The sequence below is a fragment of the Argiope bruennichi genome, chromosome 3 (assembly GCF_947563725.1).
Source record: "Argiope bruennichi chromosome 3, qqArgBrue1.1, whole genome shotgun sequence".
Lineage (NCBI taxonomy): Eukaryota > Metazoa > Arthropoda > Arachnida > Araneae > Araneidae > Argiope > Argiope bruennichi.
Window position 1 is genome coordinate 98,091,018 of NC_079153.1, and position 22,178 is coordinate 98,113,195.

The following is a 22,178-nucleotide window of genomic DNA, read 5'->3' on the forward strand; positions in this document are numbered from 1 at the left end:
CTCCTCGATTATCATCATCTTGGATTTATCGTCTCAAGAAATAGTCCTGAAACAAATCCAATCAAATAAGATCAACAAAAAGTATCAGTGAAAATGAACCCTTTCACACAAAAACATTCACACACTCAATCATACACCTACCACTCATCATCCATTCTTGCGAATGCGAGAAATTTCAAAAGTTTCTAAGTTAATGAATGAAGCTGAGTTGTAGAGCGCTGAGTTGGAATAGATCTATTACTTTATGCGCAATAATTTCAAATGTTTAATAGATGATTTTTTTCTCAACAAGATTAAAGTTTAATTTAATCTTTTCCGAATGTTGTGATTGTATTGATGTTATTTCTCATTTAATTTATCTTATAAAAAAATTCGAAAAATTCGAAGATTCGCTGTGAAAAGCTAGTAACTGTAACTACTCCATCAAATATAAACAAACAAACTTTCAACGCAAAAATATTTTAAACGGAAATAAAAACACGTGGAGGTGAATTTTGCGATTAGTTTTTTTTTCACAATATTTTTTACGCATTATTAAGAAGATTCAATAGTTTAATTTGCAGTTTTTAGTTGTTAAATTTATATATATTGATTTATGGAGCCAGAAAGTGTGTTTTTGTCTTATGTTAGATATACTTTCAAAAGATGGGCAGGATTTCAAGTAATTTTGATTTTATTCTCGAAAATTTTCAACTTTACTATGTCGGAAGACATTTCAAAATATTGAAAATACGATCGATTTCCGATCCATATTTTTATTTCTGAGCAACATTTGATATGTTCTCGATCTTAACATAAGTAATTCCACAGAAAAGATTTGTTTTAGTGTTTGCTATTATTGTGTAATATTTTATTAGCAATAGAGAAAGAATAATCTAAATTCAAAGAAGGATGCCATAAATTAAAATTTTTTTTCTTCTTCTTTTGAAGAATCACTTTGTAGATTGTTTGTATATGTGCTGCATAATTTGAAAAGTATTGACATTTTTCTGTATAAATAAAAAGGTGTAGGAATGCAGCTTGTTATACTGTCTTTGTTAACAATAAAAGAGAATGTATGCCTATCTGTATATTGACATTCTGCAGAACAGACCATTAAACCGAGTTAAGTAAAAAAATTATTGAGCCAAATTGTGTTAAAAAAAATACTCTAAGAAATAGGATTGAAAGGACACCTGCCTATTAAAAAAGTTTGGTTGGTACTATTGGCTTAATTACATGCTATTGGTGAACTTTTATCTTAAGCACTTGTTATCCGTGAATGTACTCAATAAATTAACAAGACAACTTTGGTGCTTGCAATCTTTGATTGTATTCCATTTTTTCAATTAATATACAAGTACCATTTGGTATGTTATAAATGAAGGAGATATTTTGAATCTAATATATCATATAAAAATACTACATTATTAAATTTTAAAAAATCTTCAATTATATTAATTTAGTTGTTATATTATTAAACTGTCCTCAAATGACTCAGTGATTTATTATTCAAAACAATTATACCAATTACAAATGGCTAATTTCCTTGTTTAATGTAATAAAAAAGAATTTGAACTTAATATCAAAGGAAATTTAATTAAAATTTTTTTGTATATGTCAAATTGGCCTTATTTGATTTCCTTTCTTCACGTGGGTAACTTCCTTGTGATTTTCTCTTTCATGCGAAGCATTCTCTTGTTTACCTTTATTTTATCACTGTTAAACTAAACAATAATAAAATATATCTCACTGTAATAAAATATTTATATAACCACATGCATATTATTTGAAATGATGCACTTCAATCAAATGCGTAGTGTTTCAATGGCATTGAACATGCTTCACAATGTCTAAAATGATGTGGAATATCTTACAGATGTTGTTAGTTTGATCAAGTGAAGCCACACAGAACAATTTTTACATACATTCTCTTTTAATTTTAAATGCTTTACTTAATTGTTTTTAAAATTTTTTATTCCAATCATTATTTACAAAATATTTATAAATTAATATTATTACTCTATTTTTATTTGGGGTGATTATTTTTTTAACCATTATTTTATGGTCATTGGATTTTTTTCTCATTATATAGCAAGCAATAATGGAAGGAATGGGTGGTGATTATGCTGATGAGAAAGAAATCTGGTTGGGAAATGAAGTTGAAAATTACTTTAAACGTTATGGTAAGCTCACAGATGATAACTTTTAATACTTAAAGAAATCTATTCTTGAAGCAAAACTTGTTCTACATATTGCATTCTCAGAATTATTATTACATTGATAAGAATATTCTTCAGTGTAAAATTTATTTTCTTCTGATATTATTATTGAAAAATTTGTATGCCATAAATATGACGTTTGCTGCGTGTTTTCTTTTTTATGTATAATAATGTCATGGGTATATCTAAAGTGGGATAGTAATTTTTAAATGCATTTACTGGATGTCTTCATATGTTTTGTTTTCATATTTAATTAGTTTATTTATTTATTATCTACTAATACTCATATATTTTTGCTTTTCTGGTTATAGTCAATATGACTATAATTGTTTTAGTATCCTTTTTTTTAAATAAAATTTTTCTCAGTGCATAATTTGGTGCTCATATTATTTAAATATATAAGATAGATAGTTTAAATTGTGATTCTCCTTTTCAAACAATGAAGAAAAATATATGTATTGTTTTATTATTTTGTAATACATTCTGGGAAGAGCATTTTGGGAGCATTTGGGGATTATCCTGTAGCAGAATTGAAGAAATTAGTACTGAATATGAAACATTAAATGTGTAGTTAAATTAAGAATCTCTATTATTAGATTTTTTTTTTTCTTTTTTACATTGTTGAGAGTAAATTCAGAAAATATTCCTGTTTTGATTCTATTGAATTTTTGTTTACTAGGAAAAAAAGAGTTATATAAGAAATGAAATAAATATTGCTAATATGAATATTACACACATTTCCAAATTTATAACATTCAGATAAAAACTGATTGAAAGCCCCAAGATTTTTTTTATAATAGTGTTAAAACAAACAAAATAATTTTTTATAGAAGCAAATTACTGTATTAATTCTTATTTCATATTTTTAGAGAATGTTCAACCAGATGAGATTGAAGATTATGTTGGTGCGATGATAGAAAATGAATTTAACACCTATTTTGAAGATGGCAGCTTACAGCAGGTAATACCAAAGTAATGTATATACCATAGATGCCTTTTGTATAGATAATCAACAATTAAGATTTTCTTTTTGCTGTATGCACAGTTAAGATATGTTTTCATTTTTCTTTTTAAGCTCACATGGGAATCTTAAGAAAAGTTTTCAATATTTTTGCAACACAATTAATCAGTTGACAATGTCTTTTATTATGGCTTTCTATATTAACTTTGTTTAAAAAGGATTAATACAAAAGCAAAATTTATGCAAAATTAATGTTTTTTTTATATATTTTTACTGCCTCTCATTTTCATAAAATAGGGAAAAATATGAAACATTAATGAAATATATTTTAAAATAAGAATTTATGCTGTGAAAAAACAAAATAAAATAAGGTTTGTTTTTCAAGTTCCAGTGTTTTTATAAGTTGGGAAAAAGTTCAAAAATATTTCTGTCAGTTCTCTTTTTTTCTTTTTCTGCTTTATTTGTAACATGATTAAAATTCTTAAAAATTCTTCACTTAAAAAAAATTACAGTTTTATTAATGGTAAAAGAATCTTGTCATTTGAATAAATTTGTATTAAAAACTGATCACTAGTTATTGGAATCAGTTTAAGTAGCTAATACATAAATTTCAGTATTGTAATATCTATTTTTTAAAATTATAAACTGAATAATCTCTCAACTTTTTACTCCTTTTGAACACAAATTTTGTTAACTCTATTTCTCTTTCCTAAGTATTTTTAAATCATCACTAAATTGATGGCGACCTCATATCAATAAACTAAAAAAGTATTTTTCTGATAAAAATGTAATTTAATTATTATGCATATGTGTAAGATAATCAATAAAGTTGAATTAAGCCTTGTAAAATCCTGTTAGTAATGCAAGTTTCATCCTTCTTTACCATTTTTCAACTTACAACAATTCCTCAACCAGATATTTTCATTGATTGCAATTTTATTATTGATAAGATATTATTGATAACAAAAATTTTGATTAATTAAAATAGCCTAACATTTAATTTGGATCACCTTCATGGAAATTACTTCATTGTTTTGCATTTAAAAAAAGAGCATACTTTCTGGAAACAACACTTTAAAATTACACAAAATACATAACTTTCTGGACACAACACTTTAAAACTTTAATACAAAGTTTGCTAGGTCTATTTACTTGTAAACCAGAAACTGAATGCAAATAAATAAGTACTTAAAGTTAAAAATAAATAAGTGAAATAAAGTCATACTGGGAAATATTCAAAATTTCAATTAAATATCGAACAAATTGGTTTCTGGAAACAACTATAAAAACATGGAAAAAACTTGAATTAAATTTGAAAATTTGAAGGATATTTGAGTATAATTTGAATAAATAACTATAAATCAACTGAAAGCATAAAATTAAATTCCCTTAAATATAAGGTTTAAAAAAATAATTCTGAAGATTTTTAAATTTGCAAGCCATCCTAAGGTATATTAGGTACCTATTTATAGTCCAGTCCAGGATGTCAAATTAAATATAGCTCTGTAATCTCTTATTTGTTACTTTATAGATAAATTAATAAGAATCAAACGGAAACATACTTTCTTCTTATTTGTTCTAATTTAAATAAGGATTTGTTTGTTGAAGAATGTAAAATTAAATATATATATATATATTATGTTTTACTGACATTTTGTATTTATTAATGGTCAATTTAAATAACTGCTTATTTAAATATATTTCTCAAAGCAGCATTTTATTTTTCACCATTTCATGTTAAAATTATAATTTCTGGCTGTGACTTTATAAAATCAGTGTTTGCATTGGAAATATTAATTTTAAATACTTAATTTTAGTTGTTATCATAAAGAAAGGTTCTTCTCTTCCATTTAAATATTTTAAAATTTTAATGATATTGCATTTTTTAATTATTATTTTCATATGCAGTTTTTTAATGACTTAAAAGAAAATTTACATCTGATTTAAAAATAAAAAAGGAAACAATGTTAATGCTTTCATTAAGCATCTCTTGAAATAGCTGTATTTTTCTTATTATATTTTATAATTTTTGCTTATAATAAAGATGAATGTCTGTGTGTGTTGGCACTCTACAGGCCAAACTGTTGGACCTAAAGGTGCCAAACTTGGCAAATACATATTTTGAATTGTAGGAATTTGCACCACAAAGCATTTTTTACAAAGCATAAAATTTTAATTAAAATTTTCATGAATTAAAAATGAAACAAAATTTTTAGTATATTTCTACAATATCTTCCAAAAATATTGCAGCATTAAAATGGTTTTTACAACATTTTAAAGTTCAAAAAATTGTCTTTTCATTGATGTCAACATTTTAACCTGTAAATTAAGTTCCTATTTTTAATGAATTAAAAAGATTATTTTAACTCTAACAATTTATTTTAATAAATGCTTATTAAATAAAATAAAAATAAAATTTAGCCTGCATGAGCATGGGGGAAAAAATTAGCCTTTATCAATGTATTGCCATCACATTTTCTTATTATAAAACAAGTTAACTATTATTGCAAATTAAATCTAGAAAAGTATAATGTTCAACACATGTTTATATAAAATGAAATAAATTTGAAACATCATATTTTCTAAAAAATAAATGCAAGAAAAAATTTATCAATTCAATAATTCATTTTTGTAAGACATGCATATATACAAGATATCCACTCTAATTAGGTCTCAACAGCTAATTTATAAAACTTTATTAATTGGTGCATCATCTAATAAAAAAAATGGTCTAAATGAAATCAATTTTGTTGAAGAAGTTATTTAGAGACCAAGTTACATTAATATTTAATTGATAATTTATATATATAGCATAATTTTGGCAGATGCATGACTGAAAATATGAAACTTTTGGTATAAACTTCAATTTATTTTTCTACAGTAGGGCAATGTTTGTACATTAAGATGAATTTGAAATGCATTTGTTTATATCAGAACACAAGAGCAAAGTTACAGAAATTTTTTTCCTTCAGTAATTATACTAAGAGATTCTGATAAAGATTTCATTGACATGTGTCAAATTAGGATAGGGAATCTGAAAAGTGTGTGTAGGCATTAGAGATTTTTATCCGCTTGGAATGTGAGAAGCTGTGTGTTTTCACTTGGAATGTGAGAAGTCCAGAATCAGTAATTTTTTAGAACAAATGTTAAAAATAATTTAATCTATTGGACCAGGAAATAAGAGAAAATTCTAGACTAAAATAGCATATGCTAAAATTAGAAAATTAATTAAAATTTAAATTAAATTAAGAAATGTCATTACAAATGTGCAGTGTTGATTTGTTAATTTATCAGATGTCTTGCAAGCTAATCTAATCTAATTATGTTTATTTTATTTTTGGATATTTTCATTATTTGCTTACTATTAATATTTTTGGCTCTAAATTTTCGTATATACATATCATTTATCAGTTATAATATGTATGTTGAATATACATATTTATTATTCAAAACTACATGTTTTCAAATTATGATATTCAGAATTTCTTGCCTTTGTTCTGAACACTAATTCTTAATTATCGCATAGGTGTCCCGAAACTTCTGTGCAGCTTATCCATTATCTTTAACAAATCCTGATGCTGACATATTTCAAGAAATGAGAAATAAACCTGTAATTAAACCATCATCTAATGTAAAATCTTCTCAAGACTCTTCGGAACCAACACATCAGGAACAAATGGAGCAGGTATGAAGAAAGCCTGACTTTTTTTCTCCAGTATTTGAATAATCATGCATTGATTTTATTTTTATTTTTGAAATTTAAAAATTTTATGTGATAAATTAAATACCTGCTTTTAACTGTTCTTAATACCTTGTAAGTCTGCATAAACTTATGGCATATGTCTATTATATTGTAGAATTGTGTAAAATGTGTTTTATTTGCAATAGTTATTCGAGGGGGGAGGCAAAAATTTTGTGTTATTTTGTATCGTAAAAGGGAATGACTTTTTGTGTAGTTTCTTTACATAATTTATAATTTTTTCTCTAGTGATTACTATTTACTACATTGGTAGTAATGAAATGTAGTACATCCTATGTGTACTACGGATTACCATTAAACTAGCAGCCTGATCTTATAGCCTTCTTTGAAATATTAAAATAATTATGTCTCATATTGCTGATTTATTTGCTGACTGGATATTTTTGTTATTTATTTCAATTTAATATTGTATATGCTATTTTTCTGTTACCAGGCTACTTGTGAAAAAATGGAGCAGCTTACAGTTTCTGAAAATAAAGAAGATGATGGCTGGACAGTAGTATCAAGGAAAAATAAGAATAAATAGCATTAAAATGCTTTTTCAGGTAATTTTGTTTTAAAAGAACTTTTTTTAACATCTCATTACATTTATGTCAATTCAGTTGATTTATGCACATTTATAACGGATTTTGTATTTACTGTATTAGATATTTTATGCCAAATGCAAATACTCTGTAAAAAGCAGAAATTTGTAGAAAAGCAAAGATGAATCTTAAATTGTAATGTTAAATCATAGAAATAAGAAATATTCACATCTTTAATCTTTGAGTTATGTAACTCTCACATGAAGTTAGATATTGTGATTAGCTATGAAAAAGTGATTAAAACATGCAATTAGATTTGAAAATAATTTTTAAGAGGAAATTTGCAGACTTCAATTTTCTAAGTTCATGATATCAATTTTAAGTCTTTTCACCATGTATCACTTTTCACCATGTACTTTTGCCAAAGTTATAAAAATTGCATGTGACAAATTTCTTTTAAATGCTTGAGATATAGACTGTTTTTTTATTTTATTTATATAAATAATTTTCGACTTCTTTAAAATAGAGTAGGAAAGAAATATGTTTAACCAACTTAATGAAGTAATGATATTTCAAAGCAACAAGAGATATTTGAAATTTTTGAAACTGTCCCTTGTTAAAAATCAAGGATATGGTCCACTCATTTGCTCATAATTTTAATATAATGTGCAATTGAGCGACATTTCTTTGTTTTGTTTTGTGTTATGTCATTGCCCCTTTTCACATTTTTTCCCATTGAATTTAAATTTATATAAACAGTAATGTATTGTTTTTCTTTTCTCATTTTTAAATTCAAAAAGCTACTACTTTATTTTGTGAATATTGCAATACTCTTACTAATTATGAATTAATTACATTTAGGAATAATTTGAGTTACGTAAGCAAGTGTTAAAATGTGCTATATTTCATGCAATGATTAAAATTCAATGCTAAATTGAAATTGAACATTCTGTATCTTTAATGATGACTTAAAATGCAAAATAAATCATTTCATAAAATTTATTTTTAAATGCTATATATTGTTTTGTTATTAAAAAACAATTAAGGTTTTCAGGTAAAATCTTAATTTTCATTTTTTAACCTTTTTTATTTTTATCATTCTGAAATTAGAGTGGTAGATTTCTGATTAGGCAACTGCCTTGGGTAGCTGAACTGAGGGAAGTCCATAAATAGATAGAATGAAAAAAATATTACTAGCCTATTTGCCAAAAAAATAAATTTGTAAATTCCTTGAATTATAAAATATTAGAATATCTCTCTGCTCTAGATATTCTAATATAAAATATTAGAATATCTCTGTGTTTCTTAATGTTCACTTAATTATTACTGTTTATAATTGCCAAGTGACTGGTTAAAAATAACAGTGTACAAATAATTTTAAGTCACAATAAATAAAATCATGTATATTTTCACAAAAGTTACCGAAATAATAAAAAAATAATAATATAAAATAAATCATTAACATGTTCTTTAAGTTGAAAATGTGATGAAATGTGAAACTAAATTGATCAATAATTATATGTATATTGTCTTAGAAAAAAAAATACCTATGCTATTGGATGAAACTTTCTGTTCTGAAAATATGATATCACTTTGATTCAACTAAGTAATTGAATCAAATATTTACACAACACTTGAAATTTTTATGAATTAACAGTCATTTCTATGTATTTTTTGCTGACTTTTCTTCAAGGAAGATTTAGAATTATTTTGTGTTAGTATTTGATAGTTATATTCATATTAATTTCATATCATTCATTATCATTTAATTGGGTAAAAAAATTTTTTTCAGTCTTTTTAGTTTTATCCATTATTTCTATGTACTATTTTTGTGCAGTTTTTTTAAATTCTTATTTTTATTTAAAAAGCATTTTTTACAAAATTCAGATATTTATGTACTAAAAGTTCATTGCCTGTAACAAAATCATAAAGACTTCTGTTTGCAGTGCCTTTTTAATATAATTTAATTTTGTTTATTACAGATATATTTATTTAATGCATTGTGAAAATCATCTTCGCTTGCTGTGGAATTATTTATATATAGAAAACTCTTTGTTCTTTATGGGGAAGACATTGTCACCATTCTATCCAAAGTGTCTTATTTCAAAAGGCATACATAAAAGCTGCAAACTGTAACATTCAGCTGTGTTACATTTTGATGTAAAAACTGAAATGAATAGTGATGAATTATATTTTATGACTACTTTCACATGCTAAAACATGCATGTGACTAAATTTACATGTAGTAATTTTAAAGCAGATGTAGCATATACATCTTATACAAGTGTTTTGCATCAATAAAAAAATGTACAGTAAATTGGTACATTAACTGTCAAAAATGTTTACAATTATGATCGTTACATCTTTCAATTTTAATTATTTTGTAAATATTTCATTTACTACTTGATGTATCATTATTTGTTCATCCTTATCTTTTAGTTTGCTTCTTGGATAGTTGCATCTAGTCATTATAAATGTGATTTTACAGTTTCATCCAAATATTTTTTTCTGTGCATGTGTGTTCAATTTTAGGGTGATGGATAATTTTTCATCTGAAAACTAAACAATAGGTGAACCTTATTTCATTTGAGGCCCTATGTCGAAGTTGGTGAAGATTTATTCTTGACCTATTTCACATTTTTCATATACATTAATTTTTTAAAAATTGCAATTATGTTTTACAAAGCATCAAAGGCACTTTTAAATTTCCATAAGACAGCTTTTTTTATTGCTGTGCATAATTTAGTATATTCATAAAGATAAAGTGGCTTGTTAATATCAGTTCTTAAAATGTATGAAGATAATATAGTCACTTTTTTTTTAAACCCTACTCCATTTTACCCTAATATGGATATCAAGTCTTACATAAGCCAGTGGGAAGTATTTACAATTATTAAGCAGTAATTAAAATGCAAACTAAATTAAAGTGATGTCTGCTCAACCCATACTAGTAGAAGAAAATAGGTGCTTTACACTATTCAAACCACTTAAAATTGAGAGTACTTGCTTATAAAATACCTCATAATATGTATAATGAATTGCAAACTGTTGCAATATGATGATTTTCGTTAAAGTTATAAAATACAGCAAATCTAGAATGTAATAAGATAAAATATTTTTTTTTAGTATCTTAAATCTAAGGTATTCCTTTGTATTCTTAATAGTACCTTCTTGGTATTCTTTTCAAGTTCTTTGGATATTTTGCTTATTGTTATCAATCCAAATAATCAGTGAAGGCCTGTATAAAAGCATATCCCTTGTTCAATTCTAGTATTGAGTTGCTGCAAATATTCTATTAAGTGCTTTGAGGATAATTCTTGTCATAATTTTTAGTGATAGTCACAATATCATTAAAGAACCAAAAGTTTAAGAACCAAATTATTTTTTTATTGCCATATGTAAACATTCAAATGCAGAATGAATTAACTCAGAATATATCCTTAAGTGATTATCATAAAAAAATTGTACAGTACATGAGGTAGTAAAATGTAAAAAATTTCTAATAATTTTGAACAATATAAATTGCAAATATCAAATAAAACCATCCAGTATATGCTGACAAAGGCTAATTTTCAAATAAAGCAAAATGAAGGCAGCCAGATTAGTTTTGAATTCAGAATTTTTAGTGATATTCGATAAGGCTCAATCACAATACTGAACAATATTGCTAATATGGCCACTTGGCAGTTTCAGCATTAGATTAGACTTTTATATAAGAAAAGAAAAGGGGAACAGGACTTCATTACTTTGAAAAGAATGCTAAGAAAAATTTATAGTAGCTTTCCTATGGCTGAAAGAATCTGAGTTTGATTGTATTTCATTCTATTTCATTCTTATTTAGATGTCTTAAATTAACTCCATTTTTTTGTATAATTGATTGAATTAAAGAAATGTAATATACTATTGAATCTGAATGGAGTTTTCGTGCTTATCATAATGTGTGTTGAATTTTCACCAAACATTTAAAATTCTTACACAAATCACAAGTGTCCTCTTAAAACTATTTGTAGAGACATAAGGCCACCAGTAGTCATATTATTTGCATGCTTTTTTCCCCCTTCAAAATTCAGAATTCTTTTTATTTAAATATATATTTTACCCTATTTTGATGAGTTTAAAAAAAAAAATGGATTTCAAATCTTTTGGCAGTTTGAATTTTTAATAGTTTTTAGGAAAGTTTTTAATGTTTTACAATTCTTTTCATGTACATTTGATTGATTTCTGATATTAATAAATAATTTCTATATTTCAAAATATTGAAATTGTGTTCTCTTGATTATTATTTTTCTGCCTAGTTGAAATAAAACTTAGTAGGATTGGCTTTATTGACACAGTAAATATGTGAGATATAACTCTAAAAAATGTATTTTAAATTTAAAATGAAAATCAAAAGTAAAAAATAATGTTTTAAGATGATTACATCAAATATCACTTTTCTTGATGTTACAAAGTACATTGGAAGCAGTTCTTTTAACAGCAGATTTTCTTAAATGCAAAATAAGAATTTTAGATTTCATTGCTGATTATTTTAACACTTCTTCTTTTTATTTTAAATTTAAAAAATTAACATGTATGTAATAATATTCTGTATTTTAATCTTTTTCTTGTACTTCATGTATTTGCTTGTTTTTGTTTGTTACATGTGCTGATGATGACAGTATATGGACATGATTTAATTTAATAGGTTCATTGCAAAGATCTTGAAGTGTTAAACATATAGTCTGATGCTAACAAGTTCCTTCCTGCAATTTCAGAGACACTGATATAACATGCTCAGTGAAATTCTTACACAAACAAGATTGAAATTTTTTAAAAAAAAATCTGCATAAACATGGGGATTCATCAAGATCTCGAGTTCTCATTTGATTACTATATTATCTCTATATTACGTATACAAGAAAGTGAAGATATATTCCACTTGAATAGAATAAAAACAAAATTTCTTTGATTTCTTTTGATAATTCACTGAGTAGCAAACAGTTTTTGTGGGCATTTTTAAAATCACTTGCATTAATTTACACTGCATTTAAAATTACAAACCTTTGAACACATTGAAGATTGCATAGAAGCATCTCCATTTTCAAAATAAATAATTCAAATAGAGCATAATTTAAATGTGATTTCTTAAATTCTATATTCTGTGAATTCTTTAAGAAGTAATTTAACAAGACAATCCATTACTTATAATTTTTATTTATGAATTAATTTTAATTATAGCAAAATCTATGAATTGTTCATATTAATTTTTTTAAAATTTACTGTGTCTTTTACTGAATAATAATTTATATTCTGATAAGGAACTTATTGTGGTAAGCCTTGCATAATTGTGTTTCTTTGATATTGTTTAATATACATGATTGGTATAAATTTTAAGGAATGATAACATTTAAGACAGTGGATCTATTGAAAAAATTGCATTATGAAATATGAACATAACTTTAGGGCAACAAATATAGAATGCTGTCAAGAAAGGGTGCAACTGCAATTTGTGTCTTGAAATATTAGAAACATTAAATGTATTAGCTGTAGTATGTTGGCTTAATTTTTATTTACTTCTTTCCTAATAATTTATTGGTTGCTCGTAAGATGACATCCCAAGAATAATTCACTTGTTGATCTGTGGCTTCAGCGTAGCATACACAATAACGGATGACATATTCTCTGCCGAGAGACGTAGCCACCATGTACATTTCTCCAGCTTTGTTTATCATATCAAGCAATTTCTCATTCATCTTATTTGACCCTTTCAGTCTAAAACAAACGAGACCAAAATTGACTTCATTTTTGATTTCAAATCTTTCATCTTCCCTAACTTTTTTCTCGAAAAGCTTGGCCAAATATATGTGGTTTCTAATATAATGCTGAAGACCTCGAATTCCATAAGATCTGATAGTAAACCATAACTTCAAAGATCTGAAACGGCGACTAAGAGGTATTCCCCAGTGACGATAATCCAATGCAAATTTCTGTTGATCATGAGCCAAATATAAAGGATTAACTACTAGGCATTCCATGAATCTATAACGATCTGTTACCCACATTGCAGAGCAGTCGTAGCAGACGAGCATCCACTTAGTTGGATTCGTATTGAAAGATGTTGCATATTCAATGCCATTCAAAATATATCTCATTTCGGGACAGATCATTGCATTTCCACCATAGGCCGCATCAACATGCAACCACATACCGTATTTTTCACAAATCGGACCTATTTCGTTCATTTTATCGGATGATGCGCAAGATGTTGTCCCAATGGTTGAAACCACAAAAAATGGACGATATCCTTTCTTGATATCCCTTTTGACAGCTTCTTCCAGTGTACTGCCTCGAAGTCTGAATTTTTCATCTGTTTTGAGGATACTTAATTTCACTTGACAAATCATGGCGGCTTTTTCTACGCACGAATGTGCTTCTGATGAACAATAGGCAACAAGAGAAGACATCAGCGTTCCTTCTTCTGCTGTCGGATCGTTTTTCTTCATAGCTTTTATAGCTTGATGTCGCGCCGCTAGAAGGACAACAAAATTGCAGTCGCTAGCAGAAGCTTGCAGGACACCACCTCCTTTACTGCCTGGTCTGCATAATAAAAACTGATCTGGCAGGCCAATCATTTCTCCTAGCCAATCCAAAACAATAGTTTCTAATTCCGTGCAACATGGACTTGAGGCCCATGAAAATCCATTGATGGCTAGGCCATCAGATATAAATTCTCCAAGAAGAGACGGGAAAGAGCAACCAATTGGGAAAAAAGCATTAAAATTTGGATGTAGCCAATGAGTGACTCCTGGCATGATGATTTTTTCAACATCTTCCATAATTTTCTCCCATGGTTCACCTTCTTCTGGTGCAGAGCTTGGAATCAATTTTCTTAAATATCCTGGTTCCACTGTTGATGTAACACGCCGTTTACCAATATTGATATAATAATCAACCATGTAATCAACCAATTCTTTTGCTCTTTTCCTGTATTCTTCCACATCCATATTTGAGAATCTATAAAGTGCAAAATGTTGGTATTGTTTGTAACTCTTCTTATAAAAAAAATCTATTTTATAAAAATATATCAATTTTTATTTCATTTCAATTGTGAATGAATAATTTCCTTTTAAATCATCATGTCGATTTTATAATTAAAACAATTTGTTATTTGAAAATATCAATAAGAATATTTGATTTGATTGCATACTATTATCTGAACTATTATACCATATGTATGTAATTAATCAGTATATTTTTCAAACATTCATTAGAATTATTCAGGGTGAACATTATGAATAAAATTTTAAAACGAAACTGCTGCCACTCCGTAGGGAAAAATTAAATTCATTTTCTTTTTTCAGTTGGTATAATCTATTTGTTATACGTGCCTCAGTGTTTCATCTTTATATTGCATGAAAGAAGTTAAAGACTATAGGTAAATTTAATGCTTATCTAAAAGTAAAATTCTAAGACACAACAACAAAATGAATTAGAGCATTTTATTAAGAAATGCTCTGCTTCCGTTTCAATAAAAACTTTGGGACCATTTAATAAAATCTATGCTGTTATGAGGAAACGAGACAATTAAGTTAGAGTTGCGGTTACTGCTGATTCAGTGAGAATTTTGCATCACCAATTCAAGATTATGTTAATATGTAAAGTTTTTATTTGAATAAATTTAATATTTTGAATGAGAGATAATTCTTCATTAACCCTTTAAAGGGCCATTTTTTTCTAGTCATATTATGTTAAAATATTTTTAGGCTTGGAATTAGAATAAGAAAGGGATTCATTTAGCTTATTAGATAAATTTAATTTGATTAATTAATTAATTTGGTTCATTAATAATTAAGTAACAATTCAAGACACATCATTTTGTCTGAGATAAAGAACTGAAGCATCTAAGTTTCTGACTTACTAAAAAAAATTTGTCAGAACTTATGCCAACCTACATAATTTCATATAAAGATTGATAAATTTGGTGGGAAGCCTACTTCCCACTGCCCTAGAAAGGGTTAACAAAGATTTGGCCGCAAAGCGAAAAATTTCCCCACTTGTTACAAAAAAATAAACGTTTGAAATCAGTGAAGCTAAAGATCCGCGCCCCGATACCAAAAGAAATCATTCTCTTGTCAATGAAGAAACAAATATAATGCCGGGTTTACACTCGGCCAGTGGGCAGCGCATGCGTAGAAAGGCTGAAAAATGCTGTTCGGTCGATGGAAAGTAATTGTCCCGACTGGACAAAAATATGCCACTGTACCGTATTATTTTTTCTTACTGCGCATGCGTTTGTAGAATTTGGCGTGAAAAAATTGGACACTTATTATTGATGAATTTCGACATTTTTTGCTCTTTGTTCTTTCTAATGCAAGATTGTGTGTTTGTATTTTCATTTTATTTACCATTTTTTCCTATAGTTTTTCCAATTTAAGTATGCTGACCTTTTTTTTACCATGTTTTTTTGTGCAAATATCTCTTATTTTAATACCATACACAATAAATAAAAAAAATTCAGGGAAGCCAAAACGGCAATTTAAAGTCAAGCATGGAATGTCTGAATCGATCTTATGAAATTGTGGCAAACATAAATCAATCCTTTTCTATGCATGCGCTGCCACTTGCCGTCTAATAAATGGCCGAGCGTAAACCCGGCATTACATTTCCATTACATCCAAAAGTCAAAGTAGAAGTGTCAATCTTCTTTGCACCAATCATTTTAAAAAAATCAAACGTTGTTATAAAAATTATCTGATATATACTCTAATTCAATTAGAATTAATGAAAATACTTTTTAAAAAGTGGAAGTCATGTGAGACCAGAAATCAGTTTTTAGGTAGGGTTACACTCAGCCACCTACAAAATATCTAGTAAAACTACGCATGCGCAAAAACTGTACCGTTGCAAGCACTTGCCCCTCGAAACAAGAACTTGTTACTGTCCGCTCTCTTACTTCTGCGCATGCGTGACTTATTGGAATCTCATAACTGGCTGACTGTAAACCTACATTTATTTGAAACTTTATGTATTTATTTTTATCGATACAGATTATAATAATAATTTGAGATATATTTTGATATATCCAAATTATAAACATTAAACGATATCATGAAGTTTCTCAATGAACTGCTTAGTTCAGAAAGAGGTAAGTGACAAAACTACTATAAATTTTATCAACTCAGAAAGAAGTTTATCTTTTTTTAAAGAGGGAAATTAAGGAATTGCAGGACGGTTGTGCACAATCAATCTAAGGTAGCTAAAGTTATTATTTTCAATTATAAGTAATATAGAGAAAGTATAGTAATTGTCAAAAAATTTGAACACGAGATTTTGACGAATCTCCACATTTTAGACCACCTTGAGTTTGAAAAACGCATTTTCGGACAATGTTCGTCTGTCTATCTGTTTAACTGTGACAAAAATAACTCAAAAATGCTTTGAGCTAGTATATGGATTGAAATTTGATATACGGTCTCTACAGCAAAATTGCAGATTTCTATCAACTTTTGAATAAAATCTGCGCAGAGGAAGTCCGTATGTCCGATAATTACGAAACGAAGAGAGCTAGATAAATTCGGTACACAGATTTAATATTTATATTGTGATTACCTTTCAAATATTGAGCCAAATCGAACCACGTGTTGTCTGTCTCCCGATTTGTTCTTTCAGAAAAATGCAAACGATAGTTCAAAAATGGAATAACTTAAATATAGTACGTTATTTTGTTATTACTAATGTAGTTTTGTGCCAAATTTTTTTAATAGGCTGAAAAAAAGCGTGTCTAAAACATAAATTCGGTTTTCGGATACTATGAACCGCATACCAGGGATTGACCCCCAATTATCTCGGCAAGGATCACACGATAGATTCCGTAAAAATGCTAAATTCATGTTGACAATATTTCGAAATTTGCACGCCAGTGCCATGTAAGGCGTTCTCTGGCATCACAACTTTATTAGAGTGTATGCGAGAAAGTTGTAGGAAACTCACTCCCGCTGTTTTTACAGTTCTAGCTTAAGTTATGTTTTACGAGTTTAATTATTATACTAAGTTTAACTTTATTATTCTATTAAGTTTTGACAAGGGCAGATAAATTGAATTTATTGCGTGTTTACATTTCTTCTGATAAAAATACTTTGTGTTTCATATCTATTGTACACTTACTTGTGAAATAATTTTTCTTTTGTTTATTGATATTTAGGATATTGGTTTTAGATAGAATTTTGCTCTAAAATTTGTGATTTAGTCTATCTCTTTAATTCCTTTTATTCAATACTTTGAACTATATTTTGTTTTATTGTTATTTATATTTCTTATTTATTTTTCATTTTTTATTTATGATTTATTTAAAATTAATTGATTAGTACATTGATCAATTGTCTATTATAATAATTTGTGTATCCTCATTTATACAAATATGGTGCAAAAGTAAGAATTTCCATCAAATAATAAATAAATCGCTCGAAATAATCAACTTTCTTCCTTTCTACAAAATCCTACTTTCAGAAAACTATTTCAGATTTAGTTTAGTTATAATCTAAAGATTCTATTTTGAGAAAATAAGAGCAGGATTGTGGTTCCCAAATAATGGTAGTAAAACCTTGTAACGCTCAATTTAATTTAAAAAATAAATTTCATTGAATTCCTTTTAAGTTTTGATAATAAAATTAAAATGTGTGAAGCAAAATTTAAAGCCTCTTTCCTTTTCCCCTTTTAATTACGTTTTATTTAAATAAAATTACTAAAAAAATTAGAAAATAATTTTTTTTTATGCATTATATTTTCAAAATTATTTTATTAAGAATCTGTAATATTGCTTTCATACACTATACGTAAAATCACTGGAAAAAGAGATCTATAGAACTTCTCAATGATCGTCGGCTCTGACAACAAATTTTGGAGAAAGTTCTAGAAAATGCAAGAATTATGGCAATATTACGATTAGGAGTGGTAACTCTTAGATCCTTCTAGAAAATTTCATATTTTGTTTGAAGATTATAAAATGCTATAACGTGAACTCTCTAACTGTGGATTCTGAGTGCTATAGCTATTTCAAATTTGGGAAATGTGTTTGTATTGTAAATTTCTAAAAGAGCTCTTTTTTTGCATACAACTCTAGTTTGTTTTTAATATCTGTGCATCGTATTTTCTGTGGCATAAAACATTTTTTTTTTCATTCCCAGGTATTTAAGATTCTTTTCATCGGACGATTTCCATGATAATATTAATACATTTAAAAATATAATTATTAAAAATTTAAAATTGCTATCAAAATCTTTGCATATTCTCGAATATAAACCAAAGAAAAAAAAATCAAAATGACATATTTTGACTTCGAAATCTGAATAATGAATAGCACATGCTAATCAAAAGTTGCTTTTGTTTGAGAATACAAATTAATTTGCTAAACAAAGAAACAAATAAAAGCAACAACAATGGAATGCATAAGATTTATTTACGGAACTGAAATCCAACTATCTTATCAATAAAGAGAGGCCGCAGTGGCCTGGTGGTAAGGTCTCGGCTTCGGAACCGGAGGGTTTCAGGTTCGTGACCCGATTCCACCGAAGAACCGTCGTGTAAGGGGGTCTGTTACATGTTAAATTCGTCATGACCAAACGTCCTCCCGCTGGTGTGGAGAGGGGGGTGCCAGCTCAGGTGTCGTCCTCGTCATCTGACCGCGGTTCAAAATTATGAGGTCCGTCCCAAAATAGCCCTAGTGTTGCTTCAAAACAGGACGTTAATATAACCAAACCCAACTTATAAATAAAGAGTATAAGATAGTTAGAGGTTAGGGATTATAGAATATACTTAATTAATAATTACTAATTACACTTATATTTAATTAATAATACTTAATTGATAATTAACTATAATGTGCTTATTTGAGACATATTCGAACACATATTTCCAATTATTTGTTAAGCATTTGAACATTAAGTCGTAGTGTAGCAATGCAAAATTCAATCTGACACATATAAAGAGTGTATTCTTCGTGCTAGAATAAACTTTATTACGAAAGTCTTCTTTTTTTCTTGTCTTTACTGTCACTTTACTTCGCCACAGAAATATATGCAAATTTGATAACAAAGGGAATGAAATAAAATCAAACTAACTGAACTATAAAAGTGTCGTATTTGGAAATGCTGCACAAAGGAACTCGAGTTCTGTTATTGCATATTTTGTTTACGTGAAACAAGGCAAATTCTTAAAAGCAAAAGCCATATTAGCTCCAAATTTTCTTTTTTTTTCTTAATGAGTTTCTTAGGATTCTAATCTGAAGACGAAAACTTGTAAAAAACGGCATCAATAGGTGGAATTGACCTTTTGGAAATTTCTCGCATACTCTCCGGTGAAGGCATTATTCCACCCTCTTCCTCTACTCCCCCATAAAATTTTAAACATTGGGCAAGACTTTGAATTCCACGATTGCTCAGGTTTTCACTTTCTCTTTTCTGAGAAATTTTTGCTTCGTAGTATTGTAAAGAAAATATATATGCAGTTTGAATGACTTTTTTTTTAACCGTTTAAAATCAAAATTTGACAATAACAAAATCACATAAAAATTTTCATATTTTAAAAGTCATTATGTATTTTAATTATCGCATTTGCATCATATGAAAGTACAAGTCAACAGACATCTAGCTCTTTGACAGATTTGGTTAAAATTTTATAATGATCTAGACATCAGATGTTTAATCTGTGTACTAGATTTCATTTACTAAAATCGTTGCATTTTGAGTTAATTGTCTTTATATATATGCGAAATTATAGACTGACAGAGATCAATAATTTGATGGGTTGGGTTTAAAATTTGGTCTACACTAAATCTACATTTTAAATATTAAAAATGAGTATTAAATTTTTTCCATCTAGTTCTTTACTGTTTGCAGTTATTGTGCTCATTCACTCCAAGACAGACAGACATAATTATGAGGCATAGATTTCGTTCAAAATCTGTTAGAAATCTACAAATATGGTATAAAGATACATATTGAATTTCATCGGTTTAGCTCCTAACAATTTTGAATGATCGTGTTCACAGACATAGTGACGGACAAACAAATTTCCAAAATTGTGTTTTTCGGACTCAAAGAGATCAAAATCATATTGGATTAAATGCCAGGGCATTCAAATATTTCTTGGTATGAAAAGATGGATTATTTTACAAAACCGGTCTCGGAGTCGAGCCCATACTTTGAATGAATTATTGTTGAAGATATTATAATTTATTACCGGAGAAACTCCTTCAAAATATGTACCTATATTATCAACATAGCAAATGCAAAGAAACTCTAGGAAATATTCCATCTATTCTATTCCTTACCACATGGCTTAAAAATGGAAGAGAAGGAGTAATAATTAATTCAGATCTAATTATACGCATGATTATTATTTCAATTGTACAGAATAAATTTGGACTTTATAACAACCCTTACTATCTCTTTTGAAATCAAGAAAAAAAAATGCAATGAACATGTCTTTGTGCACTGCTTGAAATATTAGTCCGTATAATAAATCTTTGGGCAATATTATTCTTAATATTATGAATTTTGTCACTAGTAGTTTTGCTCCAAAAAATTGTTTTTCATAAGCACCATCTGCAAAATTTTCTTTGATTACTGACACGTTTTGATAACTATTAACTGTAACTCTTTGGCATTAGGTGTCGACAACCTTTGTTAAAGATAACAATTTACCGATTACAATAATAATAATAATAATGAATTGGTATTTTTTATTTTTGGTAGAAATTAAAAGATTGAAGAAATTGATATTAGGCAAAGTGTAAAACAAAGTGTAATGGTATGGTAGGTTTATAAAGGCGTTCATATATCAATTATCATAAGAATAAAGTGACAAAATAAAAATCATCATAAAATTAGAGATTTAATATTTCATTGTAGTTTCCTTATATCTGCTTGAAAGAGCATTTGTTTTTTTTATTTAAATATTAAATTTAAAAAGTTATATTTTTAAAATGATATCTTAGAAAAAAGAATACCGAATATAAATAGATTGTCAAACTCAAGGATGTCGATAATATGGAGACTCATCAAAATCTTGCAGTCGAATTTCTTGACGTTTATAATACTTTCTCTTTGTATGCCTCATAATAAAAAAAGTAAAAATAGCTTTTAAAATTTTAAAAAATTGCATAAAGATGGGTAAAAATAGATATTTATTAATATTTGCTAAATTGCATTGTGGCATTCTATTTCTTTCAAAATGACAATTCACATTTCTGAAGATTACGTGGAAGTAAAACCGAATTATTCTCATTTTATTTCTACTCGAAATTATCTTTTCTAATGACATCTATCTCCTGTTATTGGAAAAGAATATTATTTGTGTTCAACAGTTTGACCCTGCAGATGTTTCCATCTGAGATGAGCCTTGTGATTCTTTTATTGACCGAGTTCTGATATAGGAATGTAAATCGTTAAGTAAGCGATAGTTTATCGATTGGTTTGTCGTGTTTAAACAGTATATTCTAGACAACGCAGCTGAGTAATTTTTTTTTGTTGTCAAATCAAGAATGATGAGGCAAGGATCTTGCCAGTTTCAAGGTTGCTGAGTAAGAGAATTCTGAAGCATCCAGCATCAGCTGGATTTTAATTAGCTAACAATTCACGCATAGAATGTCTATTTCAATATTTTGTGGACTTGGATCTATTGTTTATTTGGAAGTTTTGCTGAGCAATGAAGTTTATATGCCAAGTTTATATTATGGAACTATTGATTTTGAAGGC

The 22,178-nt window shown here is 27.5% G+C and overlaps 2 protein-coding genes across 3 annotated transcripts; one reads left to right on the forward strand and one right to left on the reverse strand.

Moving 5' to 3' along the window:
* Positions 1-417: 417 nt before the first annotated feature.
* Positions 418-11,634, forward strand: LOC129964213 (pre-rRNA-processing protein TSR2 homolog). Of its 2 annotated transcripts, none has more exons than XM_056078934.1 (6): positions 418-487; positions 2,075-2,165; positions 3,071-3,162; positions 6,689-6,847; positions 7,356-7,467; positions 9,429-11,634. In XM_056078934.1, the coding sequence occupies exons 2-5, from the start codon at positions 2,084-2,086 to the stop codon at positions 7,446-7,448; spliced, it is 426 nt and encodes a 141-aa protein (XP_055934909.1). In that variant the 5' UTR covers positions 418-487; positions 2,075-2,083; the 3' UTR covers positions 7,449-7,467; positions 9,429-11,634. The 2 variants fall into 2 exon arrangements, with proteins under 2 accessions (XP_055934909.1, XP_055934908.1); XM_056078933.1 differs by having other exon boundaries at positions 438-661; positions 9,429-11,633.
* A 1,361-nt stretch (positions 11,635-12,995) lies between these two features.
* On the reverse strand, positions 12,996-14,429 carry LOC129962910 (tyrosine decarboxylase-like). Its single transcript, XM_056076913.1, has one exon. The coding sequence runs from the start codon at positions 14,427-14,429 to the stop codon at positions 12,996-12,998; it is 1,434 nt and encodes a 477-aa protein (XP_055932888.1).
* Positions 14,430-22,178: the final 7,749 nt, after the last annotated feature.